At 47.9% G+C, this 20,034-nt stretch overlaps 1 protein-coding gene and 1 pseudogene across 1 annotated transcript in view; both read right to left on the bottom strand.

The window, feature by feature from the left end:
* The window catches only part of LOC105002757, a 30,461-nt pseudogene extending 19,600 nt beyond the window's left edge, over window positions 1-10,861 (bottom strand).
* A 51-nt stretch (window positions 10,862-10,912) lies between these two features.
* Window positions 10,913-20,034, bottom strand: part of CPXM2 (carboxypeptidase X (M14 family), member 2) — a 206,882-nt gene continuing 197,760 nt past the window's right edge. Inside the window, exons 16-18 of the mRNA XM_010859573.1 lie at window positions 19,672-19,811; window positions 17,708-17,807; window positions 10,913-12,250 (exon numbers count right to left, since the gene is read on the bottom strand). Coding sequence (XP_010857875.1) covers window positions 11,997-12,250; window positions 17,708-17,807; window positions 19,672-19,811 — 494 coding nt within the window. The 3' untranslated portion in view covers window positions 10,913-11,996. The remainder of the gene's footprint in view (window positions 12,251-17,707; window positions 17,808-19,671; window positions 19,812-20,034) is intronic.

The following is a 20,034-nucleotide window of genomic DNA, read 5'->3' as shown; positions in this document are numbered from 1 at the left end:
TGCTGTGCCTTCATATATTCAGTTTCTCATGGCCCTCTACCACCTGACTCAAAACCCGATCTTTATAACAGGACGCATTTCTTTACTAGGGTTTTAGGAGAACACAGATAATTTAATCTCTGTTAAAGTAACTGAACAAGTGAGCAAACACTCTAGGGTGACCCTTGAAACTGAAAGTGTTAGTCCTTCAGTCATGTCTGATTTTTTGTGACCTCATGGACTGTAGCCCACAGGGCTTCTCTGTCCATGGAATTTCTCAGGCAAAAATTCTGGAGTAGGTAGCCATTCCTGTCACCAAGGGGTCTTCCTGAACCAGGGATTAAACCCCAGTCTCCTACACTGCAGACAGATTCTCTACTGTCTGAGCCACTGGGGAAGCCTTCCTTTCTGTTAACCAAAAGAAATATTTTGAAAATTCTTTATCTATTGATCAGCTAGAAGGTTTGAAGCAGTGTTTTGAAATAATATGTTTCTATTCTTCGAACTGACAAAATGATCCAAGGTCACTGATACAGATTCACTGTGCTGAAAGTTCCCACTCAAATGTGTGACCACAGTAGCATCCACGGCTCCATCAAGGTCAGTGAACTGAAGCATTTTTACACTCCAGAGTCCTTAACAATGGCTGCCGAGTTAGGGGGTGGTGCCCAGCGACAGCTTGAGAAACATTAAAAATAGCAGGCAATTCCGTGAGGTTGTCCACAAAGGACCTTGGTGCATAATGGAACATCTGAACAGAGGAGCTGAAAATACCCCTGCAACACAGTTATTCTTTTTAGTCACCATTTAGCATTTTGGCTTTTGGTTTCTGAAGCTCCAAGGCAGACTAAATTAGAAAAATATATGCAAAAATGTTCCTGAGTTCAGTGTTGCTGAAGGGTTGGAGATGCTAACTTTCCCATCAGAGAGACCTGAATTTGAGCCTTGCGTCAGTTAGGATAGAGATCTGCTGCGTATAACCTAAACCCCCCTGACAATGCAGGAGGAAACAAGGCAGGTGGGAGATGTCCAGAGGAAGACAGCTGGGGACTGATACGGTGGCACTTCAGTGTCTCCAGGCCCCAGGCTCTGCCATCCTCAGGGCTTGGTTTCCATCTTTGAGGCCAGTACCCAAGATGGTTGCTGGAGTGCCAGCCTTCATGTCTCTGTTCCAGGCTGACAGAAGGAGGAAGAAAAAAAGAACAAAAAAGCAAGCCCTCCTTTTAATTGCACATTCTGAAATTCTCATTTACACCTCATTATCCAGAGCTTACCAACATGGTACTATTCCTGCCCTCAAGGACAATTTAGAAATGTAGCCTTTTCCTTGTCCATATTATTAACCATTGAAAATACCCTTTAAAGAAAAAAGAAAATGGCCCTTGAATATACTCAGGGTTCAGTTACTAAACAGGAAGGAGATATTAAGTAAACACTTGGGTTGGGTTTTCCAGAAGCAGCTTCAGAAATGTGGATTTCTGTGAAAGGGATTCATTGGGAAGTGAGTCCAGGAAAACGAGGTAAGAGTGTGGAGACTTGGATCAAGAATGAAGGGTTCTAAGCAAGGACATGAGAAATGGAGTATTCCTGCCATATCAGTAAACAAGGATGTCACAGTCATTGTGATTACAGCCCTCCAAATGTGAATTTCTGAGACCTAAGGAAACCAGGAAGGAAAACAATACCTGTGATCCAGCAGGCGTTGGGCTGCAGCCACTCCTTATGGTGAGCACTGAGAGAAACCCAGGAAAATGGCCCCAGACAGCTGAGATGCGCAAGAAAGAAATTATTTCAGTGAGCCCAGACTCTTGCATCTTCCCATACACAGAAAAGCACTAAATTCCTTAACTTGGGATATCTGGTTTTCTTTAAATAACAACAATCTTTTGATGTTCTGACTACCTGCCCTTTGTTGTAAGATTTCTATATAACCTGGCTCCTCCCCTTGCCTCCTTGGAAGAATTCTCTCAGATGCTGTCTCCTGGGCTTAAGTCCTAAAAATTTCTGCTGAATAAAACATAACTCTCAACTTCTAGGTTGCAAATATATTTTTACATGGACAAACGTGTTATAAGCCAAGTGCCATCAAGATTGACGTTGACCAGCCCCTCTGGGACTCCTGGGGAGAATACACATTCAACTCAAGGATCAGGCAGTTGGAGTAATTACACACTCACACCTACCACTCAATGGGGAGGGGATACCCAGCGGAGAAAATGTCCTCACTATTCTGGCTCTGCAAATACAAGCAAAGTGAGCCCTAAAGCTGGAGGGTAGCCCCAAAGGTAGAAAGATCATTGCTGGCTGCTGGAAGTAAGATCTCACCTACAGTCTTTTATTTGTCATCTGTATATTTTGAATGCAAATCAATTAAGAATTGTATGTCTGCTTCCACGGTGGCTCAGCTGGGAAAGAATCCACCTGCAGTGTGGAAGATGTGGCTTCAATCCCTGGGTTGAGAAGATCCCCTGGAGAAGAGAAAGGCTACCTGCTCCAGTATTCTGGCCTGGAGAATTCCATGGACTGTATAGTCCATGGGGTCACAAAGAGTCAGACATGAGTGACGTTCACTTTCACTTTCTTTTCAGGAAAGGCAACAGCAATTTTCTATTTGAACCTGTGAGTTGTTATGAACAGTGGCTAAGAAGGTAGTGTTGAAGCTGTCAGCCCTCTATGGATACCTATGTCCGTATCTGTAGCTCAGAAAGAACTTTACCTTTAATTGTGTATTGGATGTTTTCCTATCTTCAGAAGCTGTTAATAAGTAAAATTACAAAGTCTCTGAAATGAAAGGAGCAAGGATCTGATTGGTTTATAGAGATAAACACTTACATAAATTATTTCATACAATTATCAGAAAAGAAGGCAATGGCAACCCACTCCAGTACTCTTGCCTGGAAAATCCCATGGACAGAGGAGCCTGGTAGGTTGCAGTCCATGGGGTCATGAAGAGTTGGACACTTACTGAGCGACTTCATTTTCACTTTTCACTTTCATGCGTTGGAGAAGGAAATGGCAACCCACTCCAGTGTTCTTGCCTGGAGAATCCCAGGGATGGTGGAGCCTGGTGGGCTGCCGTCTCTGGGGTCGCACAGAGTCGGACACGACTGAAGTGACTTAGCAGCAGCAGCAACAAGGACCTTAAACTTATAATTCTTTAATATGCTGGCTAAAGCTAACTTAGAAACATTTTAGGAATCCATACAACTAAGGTAAATCTTTGGCAAATGAGACTAATTTAATGATTTTGACTTAATAAATGCTGCTATGTCTTCTCTAATTGATTAATGCTATGTATAATAGGGGACTTTTATTCTAAAGGGTATTTTTCTTAGACTTATTCTCTTCTACTTATCAAAGATGCTAATGTTATTCCTAGTTAATATTACAGGCTCTGAAAAATGTGAAGTTTGTGTTCAACTAAATTGAATCATTTTTCTGACAAACTCTACATTTCAACAGCAATTGTGTTTTGTAGTCTGTCAGCATGAAGATATTTTCCAAGATCTTTAAGTAATTTAAACCCTGGGACTGACAGTAAATTGCATTAACTAAAGGATAATCACTGGATGCCTGGATCATTTCTAAGCAAGATGAATGCTGAAATGATTACTAAGCACAGTTTTGCATTGATAGAACTCTGCTTCTTATTTTTATGTTCATTGGGCTATATTAATGAACATGAACATTTTTGCTACTTTTAGATATTGTTTTAAGGGAGGTAGGTGCCCACAGAAAGTTGTTATATTGATACATGAACTCTGCTAGTTGCTAAAATGCTGATGAGTGACAAGGTTCTCAATTAACCACCCCACAGTTTTCTGGATAAAAAAGAAGTTGCTTACTTTGGTTAAAAGTTATAATGGACACAATCAGTTAAGACTATACCAGAAGCAACAGTGATAGGGAAATACAGCTGTGTACATGCTCCTATTTTTCAAGGAAAAGAGTAGCTTTGCCCTAAAGCAGCCTGTTCTCTAGTGGAGTGTCAGTTTACTCCAGAATAAGGAGGAGCTAATGAAGAATAGACTTACAAAGTGAATTTTATTTGTTTTAATTTTTAACAGCTGAATTCAGAAACTTACTGAGTCTCCCTATTTTGAATGGCTCTATAGTTGTTTGCATGGCTTTTGTAGGAACCTGGTCTCTTTCTTACTAGGATATAATTGGAAAAATTACTTATGCAACCAAGGTCTTCTCTGGAATGTCATATGAGAAAATGATCTGGGATGACCTTTTTTTTTTTTTAACAGCCTTATTGAATATAATCTGTACCATACAATTCATTAAAGTGTACAATTAAATGACTTTTCAGATATGTGCAGTCATTACCACGATCAACTTTAGAACGTGTTCATAACCCTCTAAAGAAACTCCACACCCCTCAGCCATTACCTCCACCCAACCTCCTGATCCCTGCAGCTCTAGGCAACCACTAATCCGCTTTGTCTTTATGGATTTGCCTATTCCAGACAGCTCACGTAAATGAAATCGTACAACATGTGGTCTTTCGTGACTAATGTGTTTTCACTTGGCATAATGCTGTCCAAGTTCATCCACGTTGCAGCGTGGACCAGTATTTCATGCCCTTTTATGACTGAACAATGTTCCATTGAACTGCTAGGTCACGTTTCATTTATCCACTTAGCCGTTGATGGACATTTGGCTTGTCTCCACTTTCTAGCTACTATGAATTATGCTGCTGTGAACGTTCCCACACAAGTTTTATGTTGACAAGTTTTCATTTCTCTTGAGTATTTACCTACGAGTAGAATTGCTGGATCATATGGTAACTCCATGTTGAGCGTTTTAAGAATTCTGCCAGACTGTTTCCTAAAGCGGCTGCACTTTTCTCTAAAAATAGTCCTTTTTTGTTGCTAGATCTTTTGGATGCTGAAACTTCCAAACATTTTAAACACATTAACATTGACTGACTCTCCACGGTATCTGTAAGCAGCAGGGATGACTAAACCCGTTTAAGAGGTGGGAGATCTCAGAGAGATAAAGAAGCTTGTTAAGTGCCTCTCAGATGGCCAGAGCAAGGATTACACTTAAGCCCGTCCCCCAAAGCCCCATCCCTTCCCTCTCTATTTCATTGCCCCCCTCCCAAGAGGGGCCATGCCTCGTGGGAGGGCTCTTTCCTTCCTCTGCAGGCCTGGGAGTGCCAGCGGAACTTTCTCCATGGGGTTCAAAGGTCCCACCTTTCTTCTTGCCCTGAAGAATCCCCCTGGCCCTGTGCGGTGTGTTCTGATGAAGCCTGCTGAAGGCACAGAACCAGAATCTGATGTCCTGGAGTCTCTGGACTTTCCAGAGCTTGACGGGGACAACACCCGGAGGACAGCGACCACTGCTGTGTCCCCGTCTGGGAAGCCTGACAGCTAGAGCACATGTCTGGAGAGAATGGTGAGGCAGACTCAGACAGGAAACTACAACTCTCAGTGAAAATTCCTTAAAAGCTGATGCTATGCAGTAAGTATTCTCCATGGCCAGATGTGCTTCTATGGCTCCAGGAGTGTCTGTCTCCTCAGCTCAGCTCTTCCATCTGCTCCAGTAATGCAGGTTCCCAGAGCAAATCAAGGAGTAGATCAAGATGGCTGCTTCCATAGTAGTGATTAACTTAAAAAAACAAAAACAAAAATTAAAGTAGATGATCCGGCTATACTTATTTACTCCGGGCCTCAGCCTGAGTTTTCTCATTTGGAGAATAGGAATGATACTTATCTCTAGGTGCAGCTATGAGGATTAAGGAGAAGGAATGGCAACCCACTCCAGTATTCTTGCCTGGAAAATCCCCGTGGACAGAGAAGCCTGGTGGGCTACAGTTCATGGGGTCACAAAGAGTCAGACATGATTGAGCAACTAACACTTTATACTTTACGAGGATTAAAATTCATACTGCACGGTGCCCGGGACATAGTACCTGAATAAACAAATACTTAGCTTCTTCTCTGCCTCTTAAGTGGCATTAGTGGTAAAGAACCTGCCTGCCAAAGCAGGGGACATAAGAGATGTGGTTTCAAACCCTGGGTCGGGAAGTTCTCCTGGAGAAGGAAATGGCAACCCATTCCAATATTCTTGCCTGGAAAATCCCATAGATAGAGGAGCCTGGTGGGCTACAATCCATGGGGTTGCAAAGAGTCAGACACGACCAAAGCAATTTAGCATGGTTTACACTGCCTCTTAGTGCCTGCAGTGTGCCAAGTGCCAGCCTAAATGCCCCCCAAGGTGGACCCTCACCACACACAGGTGACGGAGGTCCTATTATTACACAGATTCTACAGATGAGAAGACTGCATCACAGAGGTTATATCATTTACCCAAGGTTGGCTAGGAACTTGGAGCTGTATCTATGTGGCATAGGATAGATGGACAGAAGGGAGAACTCTCATAGTCTAAGAGGCAGGGCTGGGACTACAACCCTGATTGGCTTCAAGAAAGATGCTTTTAAACATTTTGCTCTAAAATGAGTCAGAGGTGAGTGAGAGAGGCTTGAAGAGGCTTCTGGAAAGAGGTCCTCCCACAGATGCTGACAAATGGACCAGATGCAGAGTCCGCTAACACAGGCACTAGTGAGCGTGAGTGAAGCCTGTGTCCCTTCTCCATCAGGTCTGTTCTCATGATAGAAGAGGCAACAAGGAGCGCCAGGGTGATGCGCTCCTCGGGGAGAGGACGAAGCTGCGGAGGACCCAGAGCTGCACCCCCAGTGAGCATCACTAACCGAGAATCAAAATGGGGCCGGGAGTGAGGGCAGCATCCAGCTGTCAGGCCGTCTGAAGTGGGCAGAGCACTCTGACGGCGAGAAGCACCCAGAGTCAGGCCCAGCAGCTTCTTCGGGGCTGTATTGCACATTCATTGGCTCCTCAGCAACAGTTACCCCAGGCGAGCTGACCAGACAAGGGTTCCCATCTTCCCTCCTCTGATTTCCCAAGTTCACCCCAACTCCATCGCTTTCTTTGCACCTAGGAAAGGCCGAGAGGCACAGAGCGCAAGGCTACTCTGGGACCTAATTACGGCATTCCAGGAGGGCAGTGGAAAGAGCATTGCTCTGAGAGTGCGGCCTCTGCTGTGAACTGACACACAGCTTTGGATACTTCGTGCCTCTCCCTGGACTGTGGTTTTTCCATTTATAAACCCAGGGGGATGGGACTATTTAAGGATGGAAACGTGGGCCATCAGTGCTGTCACCCCTTCACATACCCAGAGCAGACATAGCTAATCAATTGTCGCATTGCTTCCCACTGAGCCAGGGCTCTGCTTCAGAATCTTTCTCAACACAGGGCTCCAAGCAGCTACTTACTGATGCATCAGAATTGGCCTGCAAGGGGACACGTGGTTTCCACCCCTGGAAACCTCATTCATCTTGAGGTGCCCCTCGGCTCTAAAGACCTGTCATTCTCCTCCATACATACCAGCAGGCATTGGAGACTCTATCCCAAGGGTTCCATTGGTCTGATTTTTTTCTAACTTTTTCTGGACACCTTGTGTCTTGGCTAGGAACTTGGAGCTGTATCTGTGTGGCAGCAGATAGACGGACAGAAGGAAGAACTCCCATAGCCTCAGGGGAGATTGTTCCTGGTACCCAGAGCTCAGCTGCAGAATCTGGCTGCGGGGAGCTTGTCTCTGGCCCGCTTTCTGTTTAGTTCTTCTAGGTGTGGCTTTGTGAGTGGCAGTGACCCCAGTCACTGTGACTCCCCCATTGGGCATGGGGGTGTCAACACGAAGTGGGGTGGGAATGTGAGCTTCTCCAGGCTGGGTGGTGACCTCCAGGACCAATTATGAACCTGAAAATCTGTGCTACTTTTCTGGACCAGCCACCCAAATAGCACGTAAATATTAATAAAACATCCTTTATGCTACATCATGACTTGGACATTAACAAAATGTTGTAGCTTTAAAGTTGTTCATTTGGGATTAGCAGATGTAAGCCTGTATACACAGAATGGATAGACCACAAGGTCCTACTGTAGAGCGCAGAGAATGATATTCACTATCCTATGATAAACCATAGTGGAAAAGAATATTAAAAAAGAATATATATATGTGTATAGTGTGTATATACATATATATATATAACTGAATCACTTTACTGCACAGCAGAAATTAACATAGCATTATAAATCAACTATACATGGACTATACACAGTCCATGCAATTCTCCAGGCCAGAATACTGGAGTGGATAGCCTTTTCCTTCTTCAGGGGATCTTCCCGATAACCCAGATCTCCTACATTGCAGGTTGATTCTTTACCAGCTGAGCCACCAGGGAAGGCCATATATATATGTATGTATGTATGTATAACTGAATCATTTATTGCACAGCAGAAATTAACATAGCATTGTAAATCAACTATACTTCAGTAAAAAAAATACTGAAAAAAAAAGTTGTTCTTAATATCTTTGTTACACAAAGACTAGATAAATCTCAGGGTTTCCTGTTAAAGTCATTGAACTGCTACTGCTGCTACAGTCGTGTCCGACTCTGTGCGACCCTGTAGACGGGAGCCCACCAGGCTCCCCCATCCCTGGGATTCTCCAGGCAAGAACAGATGCAATCCCTGAAGGATCCTGATCTGAGCAGCTCCTTAAATGCCCTTTAACCAAAAACACAGGTGACATTAAAAAGAGCAGGGCTGCAGTGGCCACCTGGGCCCTGAGTGGGAGAGTAAGTGGGAGAGTAAGGATAAATAGAGGATTTTCTGCCAGAAGCAGATGTTTTGTGTTGATTTTACTCTAAAGAAAGACGTCCAGATGGAAAGCAAAACCCTTCTACAAATCTTTAAAACATGTTTCTATTCAGTCAAGTCTTACACTTACCTATAAAAGTGAAGACTTTTGAAGTGAAGAGGTAATAACATACAGAATAAATCCATGTTACAACTTTTCAGTTTATGAAGTCACATCTTAACTTTTAAGGGAATCTTACAAAGCAGCACACGGACTTCCCTGGTGGTCCAGTGGTTAAGACTCCGTGCCTCCATGGCAGGTAACACAGGTTCGATCCCTTGAGGGGGAACTAAGATCCTGCATGCTGTGCTGTGTGGCCAAAAACATACAACCAAAAAGCAGCGCATGCACAAGGCTAGTTCAGTTCCACACGTATTCACTGAGCACATGCTGTGAGGAGGAAGCTGAGCCAGCCATGCGGGGCAGAGACCCAGGGTGACATCATTCTTGCCCTTGGGGAGATTCTGGGACAACAGCCAGGAGAACCAGCCGAGACGACTCCCAGTGGAAAGGGGTGGACAGCCAGAGGCCCTGAGGGCTCAGTCCATCTGTCCCAACGTGTCCGTGCTGTGAGAGTAAGGAGGCTTCCTGTAGGAGGTGGCATTTGACAAAAGGCTTTGAGAGGAGCAGGAAGGTTTCCAGCTGTGGGGAGAGACAGGGATGCAGAGGCCCAAGGCCACCTCTTAGGAAGATCCAAGAGGGGTAATTCTGGCTGGAAAATAGGAGAGAAGTCCAGCTGGAGAGAAGCCCCAGGAGCTAGGTGAAGGAATATGGTCTGGGCTTGGCTCAGCAAGGAGAAGCCGCTGAATTATTACAGAGCCAACGGGGAGCCCACCAAAGCGGATGAGTAGAGGAGCAGCTCTAATAGACCAGAGCGTCAGGATCTGGAATGTCACCTCTCCCCCAGAGATCAGGGGACATCACAGCATGATAGGCCTTCACAGTCCTCAAGCCCATGGGCTTACTCCACAGGAGCAGAGGAGAGAACGGAGAGGCTGCCCTGCCCGAGATCACACACCAAAGGGTGGTGCCAGGCCTGGAAGCCACAGCTCCAGCCTGCAAACCCGACACCTGTGGATGGGCTAAGTCTGAAGATACGCTTGCAGAGGGTTGAGAATTGCTGAACGAGGCAGATGGTGAACCACAGCCTCATGGGTGAGAGATAGACACTGGCAAGGAGAGGCATCTCGGTGCCAAGTGCAGGGACCAGGCTTCCCAGCAGGATGCAGCAGGGATCTGCCAATCCACCGTCTGCCAATGCCCTTGGAATGCTAATCCTTCTGAACTGCAGGGCTCGTTGATCATTTCAAGGGTTTTCTAGTGTCACCTGTCACAACTAACGCTGCCAGGGTTTTCCTACAACAGGCTTCTTGGAGAGCTTCATGGTGAATAGCTATATGACTATAGAAAGTTAAATTCATTCAAATTATATCACTAGAAATGCTTTCCCCAAGTTGTACGAGTCACATTCCAAGTGCTCAAAGGCCACATGTGGCTACTGGCTGCTGTGTTAGGTACCACAGAATCAGACATCTCCATCACCGCAGAAGGTTCTAGTGAACAGCAGGGGTCAGCTAACAATGCCCCAGACTGCGGTCAAACCCAGCTGCAACAAGTTTTTATTTTTGGCCTCCTTGTCGGATCTTAGTTCCCCCACCAGGGATTGAACCTGGTCCACCACAGTGAAAGCATAGTGTCCTAACCTTACTGGACCTCAGGGAAGTCTCTGCCACATGTTTTAATGAAGCTTTACTGGAACAAGGCCACACCTGCTTGATTTATGTATGGTGTATGTCTGCTTTTGTGCTAGAATAGCAGAGCTGAGTACTTGTGACAGAGACTTTATGGCCTGCAAAACCTAAAATATTTACAATCTAATCCTTTATAAGGCTGCCGATCTCTTGTGTAGATTCTCAGAAAGTGACATGAGACTCTTTTCTGGGAAGGCGCTCCCTGGCATCTCCAGGACTTACTAGTGGGTCCCAAGTGTCAGGATAACTTCACCCCAGCACAGGCGCCCCCATCCCCACCCTGGGGCAGGAGGGAGGGGACACAGAGCTGGCCGCACCTCTACGGACCTTGATCCGGGTACAAGCTGCCCCTCTAGAACAGGCGCCTTCTCCAGGGTGACCAACTGCAGAGAGAGGAGGTGGGGCATGGCGTCTGGGTGGCTGCGAGTCTACCCGAGAAAACCACACGGCTAGAAGGATCTCACCACTTGCTTTATTTTTCTCTTCTTCCCAGGTCAGTGAGGCAGCAACATTAATAAAAAGCGAGACGAACTGTTCTCTTGCACGGAGATTCAATAACCCTTCCCACACCAATGCTCCCTGATAATTCCAAGAGCTTTTCATCAAATGGAGTCTAATCTGGATGGCCCAGCATCCCACACACCAAAAATAACTGCCAGGGTGATGTCAGGCCAGCTTAGGAGTGCTCGCTTCCAGGAAAGGAGGACTATATTGAACAGGGAGGGCTGACGGTCAGCCTTTTTTGCTCAAGTCCCAGCAGGTCAGAGAGCCAGACTAACTGCTCTGGTTCCTTAGGGAGGCTGGCGCCTCCTTCTGTCCCTGTTTAGGGAGCCCCCGACTGCAGCAGCGGGAAGTTTTGGGGGTTCTGTGTGGGCCCCACTGCACACCACTTGACCCAATGCATGCCTGCTGCCCACATTCACTCTTGAATTATTTCAGCCTTTTTCTCCTTTTATGAGCATGATCCTTTGTTGAAAGGGGAACTAAGCTAAATCAAGAGGCAGACTGAAGCTCACTTGGTAATGTCTCTATTGTCAACAGAGTGCAGGATTCATCTGCAGCAGCTCAGAATGTCCTGGGGCCAGACAGGGTGGGTTCTTAGAATGCTTGTGAGCATCTCAGCTGGTAACATTTGGGACAGCAGAGCCCTGGGGATGCTGCCACTGTCACTGTGCAAACTGCAAATGCACCAGGAATTCTTGCTGTCACGCAGACAGGAGAAGCACCGGTTTCCTTTCCTGTACAGCCCGGAGACCCTCAACAGGCAAGCTCCTCCCTCTCTCTCTCTCAGAGTCTCAGGTTGGCTTGTTGAATTATTTCACCTCTACCAGCCTTCCTCTGCTGCTTTGCCCAAGTTATTTGGATAAATGGGAACAAAGAAACTATCCTAAGTCCCCTGCTGGGGACCGGCCTTGCAGTGCACGCATACTCCCAGGCCTTCATGAATTACAGAGAAAACAATAAGGAGTGAGTCCTCTATGGAGCTACAACCAAGGCGGTTTAATTTGCAAGGGTCCAGGACACGACTCAAGAGTTGGGAGGTCACCCGCGCTGTCGTCTCTTCCGCCCCTGCAGCTTCAACCGCCTGGCTGGCAGGCTGACGGGCTGCTTTCTGAACTTCTCCATGATCTCTCTGATCCTGGCCAGGTTGGTTTTGCTGAGCGTGAAGTCGCACTGCGTGGCCCCCATGTCATAGCCAACCATGCAGTTCTTAGTGGACGAGGTGAAACCTTCTGCCTTGGCTGTGACCACATACTCTCCAGGGTTGAGGAGGCGCCAGTAATCCCCGTCGCTGGCTGTGAAAAGAAAACAGGAGAATTGAGAGCAGTCCCTTCTAACAATGATACCAACCAGCCCTGTTATTCCAAGACCAGTCTCCTGGCCAGGGAGAGACTTGGAGACAGGCAGTGTGGAATTCGAGCCCCGGCAAATGCAAATTCTTAGTACATTTTGGATGCCGAGATGTTTTCCTTTTGGGACGTTACCTTAATGGTTTTAACAGGAAGGGGACTGGGGTGTAGGCTCCCTGCAGTGTTAATACGCATGAGCAGAGATGGAGACATGATCCCTAACATTCCTTTCTCTCTGACAATACACACCATTCATTATGAACTTGAACTTCTAAACCGTATGCCCTTGCCACAGAATGCCATCTTGAAAAGCCATCTGTGCCTGGTTTCCTGGCTTCCCTTAGCATGGCTATAAATATAGAAGAGTCGTATGAGGGTGGGGCTCTTCACTTCTGAAAGAGAGAAGGAAAAGGCTACAGAGGACTTGGGCCAAATGACCTGGAAGGAGGTACCAGATGTCTGCACCTCATTCCATGGTCTTCCATGAAGAACTGGAGCTTCAGGGGCAGGTACATGTTGCAGGCAGTGTCCCCTGCCTCCTCCCCAGCTCCCCTCAGTGACACCATTGAGCAGGCATCCAACAGGGATCTGACTGGACCCGTGTCCATCCTCAGCTCGCTAGATTCTTGTTGAATAAAGCAGGGTCTAAGGCCAAGGCCACTCCTCCCCAGGGGACCCACACCTGCTGAGATCACTAGGACCCCTGACATTAAGGGGGCTTCGCGATAGAAAGTTCAGTTCAGCTCAGTTGCTCAGTCATGTCCGACTCTTTGCAACCCCATGGACTGCAGCACACCAGGGTTCCCTGTCCATCACCAACTCCCAGAGCCTGCTCAAACTCATGTCCATCGAGTTGGTGATGCCATCCAACCAACCACTTCATCCTCTGTCAGCCCCTTCTCCTCCTGCCTTCAATCTTTCCCAGCATCAGGGTATTTTCCAGTGAGTCAGTTCTTTGCATGGGGTGGCCAAAGTATTGGAGCTTCAGCTTCAGTCCTTCCAATGAATATTCAGGGCTGATTTCCTTGAGGATTGACTGGTTGGATCTCCTTGCAGTCCAAGGGGCTCTCAAGAGTCTTCTCCAACACCACAGTTCAAAAGCATCAATTCTTTGGTGCTCAGCTTTCTTTATGGCCCAACTCTCACATCCATACATGACTACTGGAAAAGCCATAGCTTTGACTGCTGCTACTGCTGCTAAGTCGCTTCAGTAGTGTCTGATGGACCAAAAAGGAAATGTCAACTCTGACGCGGCCCACAGAAGGATGAGACAGGTGCCAATCCACCAGACCGACCCAGTCAAGCTCGTGGTAAGCTGTGTGACAACCTCCATTTCTACAGGAGTAACTGGACGCCCAGGGAAGTGTCACATCTACACAAGGTCACACAGCTAGTGATCAGCTGGTCTTCCAGGGCCAGGTTTGTTCTCTCTGTTAGGACAATCTGTCCTGTCCGGTCTAAAGAGAAAAGGCCGGATTTGATCAAGTGCTATGTAGGCCTGGGCAAGGTTTACTTGTCTGAATGAGTCCAGAAGTCCTCAAATGGATGGACGAGAACTCTCTGTGTGAGTGAATATGTATCTTACACACATACACACATAACACTCTAAAGCACCACGTTTAAACTGACATCACAAATCTCTGTTTATCTGAGACATCCCATGCAATGCGTGCAGTGAGCTCATGAAAGCACAAGATGTTGTGAAAAATGAAATACGCAGGCAATTGTTCACCACACGCTCGCAGAGTCTGCTACCTGGTAAACAGGCCTCAACATGAGAGCCCCGGGCATATAACACAGGCGGGTGGCTCCCTGTCTTTCTCAGCACCTGTATCTTTCTCCAGTGAAAATGCAAGGTTCTCAACTACATAAAATGCCACTTCATGGTTTTTCAGAGACCAAGAGCCACGTCTGGCCATCTCTGTCCAGTTAATCAGATGGCCCCGACCTCCTGGGCAGGGCAGGCATCCCCTGAGACATTCCTCCAAGCTCTCAGCTCCCAGACACACCTGCCAGGGGCACCTCTGCTCCTCCAGACCTCATGACCGGAGTGTGAGTAGCTTCCCTGTCCTGTCCTGGCCCCATGCTGAGCCCTGGGCTCCATAAGACCTGTGCTTCCTCTTTCCCACTTAACACTGGGTTTCAATAGTGCGTCCTCCAAGCATGCCAGCTGGATTGAGTGGGATGAAGACCAACAGTCATGCAAACGTGAACCCAAATGTCCTGTTCCTGCGAGAAGTTGAACACCTTACCTCTCAACTACTGTGGGTACTTTCTCCCCACAAACGCAGGGGTGGGTTAGTTAAGATCAGGAACTGGCCTCCTGCCAACGGCTGCCTACCCTGATGGAGGCCCTGGAGGTGAGACCTCTCAGTGGGAGTGTCTACCTCAAGGACACACGGGAGGGCAGTTTAAAATCCCCCAGGGAAGGGGCAGCCCAGGTTCACACCAAGGGAGGTGCTCAGGGAGCCAGAGGAGCAAAAGAAATCCACAAATAACACACACTTGTCAGCACTACTAATTCAGATTTATAAGATGGCTTTGGAATTCTTTTTCTCCCAGCAACAGCAGCAGGCTCCCTCCTCACACCCTCCTCAATCCACCTGTCTTTGGTGTGCCAGCCTTCTTATCGTGCCGCCCCGCCAGGTGTGTGCCTGGGGGGAGCATTCTGTGGGGCTGCATGGGGAGGTTGGCACCCAGCTGGCACTGCCCGGCATAGGTGGATGGAAGGGACAAGCCAGGTCCTAACGGAGGGCCATTCGTTAGCAGGTTGGGTTAGTGTCTCCCGAACAAAAGACAGTCACGTGGCATTCTGAGCTTGCTGTTGGGCCAGCACATTTGCATGCGTTCAGAAAGCATCCTTACTAACTTCACTCCCTGTGGAATTCCATTGCATACGCCTGCTTATTTTATGCAAAATCCCTCCTGGAATAAAATTTGTCAGATCACATAAGCCTCAGAGAGAAATCAAGGCAGATTCAGAGCTTACGTGACGTACGGGAGGACCCTGAAACCAACACGATGAAGAACTGTCCGTGACACATGGGATTCCTCTGTAATGAGAAGGTGCTGGGAGATTATTTGGGGGAATAAAGGGAGGGCGAGCTGAGTTTCCCATTAGCTCATCGAAACTCTCCTTGATGACAGGGGCTTGAAATTCCGAGCTCATCAGGCAGAGTTCTCTCTGCTGTCTTGTGGGGCCCCACGGGCGTTTTATCTCCCACTCTATTTAAAACTCTCCTTCTCTCACATTGCCTACAAGGCGCTAATGGTCCAAGGAACATTCCAGGCTCTTTAACGAATCACTCTTTTTTCGGAGCTCATTAATAATGTTTAAAATATAAGTCCTGGGCAGAACCAGATCAGACAGCCCATTTGATCCATAAGGATCACCCGTCCCTTACGTGTCTGGCCCATGACAAGTTTACAATCTGCATCTGTTGAATGAATGAATAAGTGAATGAATGAATGGATCAGTGTGTGCCCGTCAATGTGGGCTCAGTTCAGTTCAGTTCAGTTCAGTGGGGCTCCTATGTACCAAATGCCACGCAACCCAGTGTGTGGCCTCGTGGTCAGTAGCTATAAGATCCTGGGGGACAAGTGGTGTGATGCTCAGGAAATAACGGCTGAGTGAAGAAACAGGTTAACTACCTTGAGAGAAGGCGATTCAGGGCATCACACCGTAGACCACTGCTTCATGGCATTTCAGATGCGTGGCACCCATTGACACGATATTTGTCCCTGTATGTCAGGCATGTGAGCGGGCAGCCTGGCATCGAAGAACACCTGGGCCAGGGTGACAGTCTTTACATGTACTGAATCCCAGCCTCTCCCTGCCCAGAGCCTCTGCTTCCTCGCAGGTCAAATGGGATCACTTCGGGGAGGACAGTGTCTCCATGCATGTGATCGGCTAGTGGGGAAAAGGCCCCTTCTCTCCTTAGGGAGGAACAACATGGACAAGGGAAGGGCCCACCATGAAGAGTCTCAATCCCCGGTTCAGTCCCAGTTTAGCCTCTCGCTGTGCGTCTGGGAAATGCCGCATCGTGGCCAGGGTGGCTGGCTGCCTGGGCCCAGGGTAAGCTCCCAGACCCCAGGCACAGGCCAGGGCAAGTCCGTGGAAGTCTCATTTCTCCAGTTCAAGGGTGTTTGTGACTGAAGAAGTCTTTTTTTTTTTTTTATGACAATCATTTCCTTCCTCTTGCTGATGGTGCATCCGTTCCCTACACCTGGGCAGGACCTGCCCTGGGTCTGGTGATGTTGCCCGCCCCACCCCCTACCCTCCCAATGGCCCACATCCTACTACCCAGGACCTGTGAATTGATCTTATTTGGAAAAGCGGTTTTTGCATGTGTAATTCAGGCTCTTGAGATGAGATCAGCCTGGATTACACGAGTGGGTCCTAAATCCAACGATCTGTCCTCAGAAGAGACAGAGGAGGAGGAGCAAGGAGGAAACGGAGGCAGAGACTGGAGTGACGCAGCCAAGGAAGCGCAGGATTACCCAAAGCCACCCGGAGCTGGAAGAGCCAAGGGGGAACACTCCCGAGGCTCCAGGGAAGCACACCCCGCTGACACCAGGACTGCAGACTCCTGGCCTCCATAACAGAGACAGAATACATTTCTGTTTATTTAAGCCTCACCATTTGTCATGGCAACCATGGGAAGCCAATGCAGGACCCGGTGCCCTGCTCACTGCCGCTGACAGCAAAGCGTCTGCCTTGCAGACTCAGTGGCCTCTAAAGTCGCCCCCACCCCTACAAAAACCTCTGCATGTCAGTTTGATCGTGTCTGTGGGCAACCATCTCCAGCAGAACTCTTGCTGACAATCTGAGTTAGGCATCCAAGCAATTCTCTGCCACGCACATCTGTCACTGCCTCATGGCACCAATGTTGTCCATAGAAAGTCAAGGTCTCTGTTTCATATTTCCCCCTGAACACACCAAGTGCATCCCAGGTGATGGGAATCCTGGGGCACAAGGGAAAGCCTGGGCGTGTTTTCACCTCACTTTCTGATCAGCAGAGAAGAAGGCAGCCGGTGGGCAGGTGCCCGGTGTCTGCAGGCTGCCCTCCCGCCAGCTCGGGAACTCTGGAACCAGCAGGGACACAGCATGCAGCTGCTCACACACCTCAACCCAAGCCCCACCCACCTCCTGAACCTTCAGTGGGTCCTCCAGCCTCTCGGAGCATCTGGCTTCCACCTGAATAAGGGACAGAGAGAAGGCAGAAAGCATAGGCTGAACACCTGGCTTCCAGGGTCTCCCATGGAAAGTTGGAGGAAAGAGAGGATAAGGTAGAGCAGAGAAGGAAGTTTCTGGACCTCACCTTGTGGTTCTAACTCAAGTCAAACGCTTCAAGAATAAGGGTATTTGCTCCTAAGAAACAGTTCACAGACACTCGCAGTTACCTGTTCGGATGTCATGGTTAACGCCTTCCACGGAGATAACAGCATTTGGAATTCCTTTTCCATGCGAATCCCTCACCAGGCCTTTGATGCCCCGATGGACCTACTCGGTGAACATGAGGAAACAGAGGGGCTCACAGACCATCCGGAACAGCAAACGTACCTATAAACCTACTGCCAGCCAGGGCTACCCAGAACCCCCTCAGAGCCACATCTGGCTTGAAAGCTCCCCAACTCTGTGTGGATTTGGTGTGTAAATTTCTGTATTCCTTTCTACTGGAAAGTCTTCCACCAGAGTTAAAATGTTCCAGAGGTTGAGAAAATATTAGGATCTGAGATGGTTCATAAAAAACACATCCTGTAAAAAATGGAATTTAATTTTTACAGGCATATTTATTTTGACTTTCCTGGACTCTACAGACTTAAGAAATAGACTCTAAGAATCAAACAGGAGAGGAAAGACTCAAAGAGGCTCCTGTAAAGTATAGTTCAGTCCCCAGGGCCCTCCCGTTGATGAGCTGAGTCATGTGATGCACACCGATTGGGTTTCCCCATCTGAAGATCCAAGGTGACATACCATCACTTCCAATGACACTCTTTACATGCACTGCTAAGCCTGGGCATTTTATTCATAGGAGGTTCTTTGGCTAAACTGGGATCATCATGTTAGAATGACTAGGGTCTTCTTTGTCTGCGTACATAAAATGAAAAAAGAGCCTTCCCCCACAGAATTCCAGAGTGGGGATGGAAAGTGTGCTCATGGCTTCCTAAGAAGGGAGAACAGGTTCACAGCCTTCTCTACCATGAATGTGTACTGTGGGCTGCACTGACCCTCCCAGGACTCATGGATCAGATGTGGATGCTATTGCTATAAACTGGTGCCAACCTCTACCACCCATGTGGAGGTGCAGGTATCAGGAAGCTGGCAGCCCAAGCCCTTGGCTAAGATAATGCCTCTGACTCATCTACAGCCACCCATGGAGGAAGGGCAACCTCCCAATACAGCCTCAGCATCTTACTTCCTAATGAATGGGAGTCATGGTAGAATCATCTGAAGTTCAACATTCATTTTCATCTCTCTGGTTTCTGTGAGTCTATTCCTTACTGGGGAATGGATGCTACTTGGCTAGTTTTAGTACCAAACGAAAGCCAGTTTGCCCAATACTATGAGACAGGTGTGTCACTGAGAACAGAAGAAAAGAAAGGTGTGGGAAGGTCCTAGCATACACGGCAAGGCTTCCTCACTGGCCACAAGCAGATGCTCACCAGCTCCAAGCAGAACCTAGCTGGTATGATTTAGAACTGTTCCCAGGTGGCACCCGGCTACCTGCAGCAGTTAGTCCTCAGCCTCTGAGCTGATGTTATGGGTTGAACTGTGTCCCCCACAAATCCATATGTTGAAGTCCCCACCCCTCCAGTACCTTAGAAGGTGACTGCTTTTGGAGACAGCATCTTTAAAGAACTGATGACACCAGAAGAGTGGGCTTTATCGTCTGACTGATGTCTTTAAAAGAGGAGGAAACCTGGACACATAGGGACGCCAGCAGTGTATGCACACAGAGTAAAGAGCATGTGAGGACAGTGAGAAGGTGGCCATCCACAAGCCAAGAAGAGAGGCTTTGGAATGAAACCTGCCTGCTGACACACTCATTTTGGACTTCCAGCCTTCTCCTGTTTCCCAGCCTGCGTGTTTTGTTATGTTAGACCTAGTTGATGAAGACAGGAAGCCTGGGCATGCTGGCTGGACACAAATCACCCCTCCCAACAGAGCAGCGATCTGGAGTCTCACTCACCAAGAACCAGTGGGAGCGACTGACATTGACACAGAGCTCAGAGACAACAGCTCCTTCCGACACTGTAGTCACCAGCCCAGGATGATGGTATTAATTCTGATCTCAGGCTTTCGGCCATCTCGAGGGCTTTGCTCCCTAGCGAGCCCCCATCCCTGCCGAGTGCCCGCATCATACCTGCTCCATGAACACAATCAAGGATTCCCGATTGTTCTCCCACTCCTCGGGCAGCTCGCTCTCATGTGGGTATTTATCACAGCCCACGTAGATGGACAGCTCGAAGCAGTTTGTGTGAAGGTAGCTGAAATCGTTGAGACCTGCCAAGCCAACCAAGTAACATTTTAGCTTCACGGTGCTCAGAGGGGCACGAGAGACAGCAAGAGCACACGACTCCGAGGAGTTCATCTGAACAAGGAGGCATCCAGTATCTACTCTACACAAAACATTAATTAGAGCAACTGCAGGGGAACAGAAAGGGGGGTGGGGCGGGTGTTGAGAGAGAGAGACAAGATGCAGCTGGAACATCTTTATGGGGAAGAC

This window comes from Bison bison, unplaced genomic scaffold (assembly GCF_000754665.1).
Source record: "Bison bison bison isolate TAMUID 2011002044 unplaced genomic scaffold, Bison_UMD1.0 scf7180017864456, whole genome shotgun sequence".
Lineage (NCBI taxonomy): Eukaryota > Metazoa > Chordata > Mammalia > Artiodactyla > Bovidae > Bison > Bison bison.
Note: the sequence above shows the minus strand (reverse complement) of the source record. Positions and strands in the feature narration are given on the sequence as shown.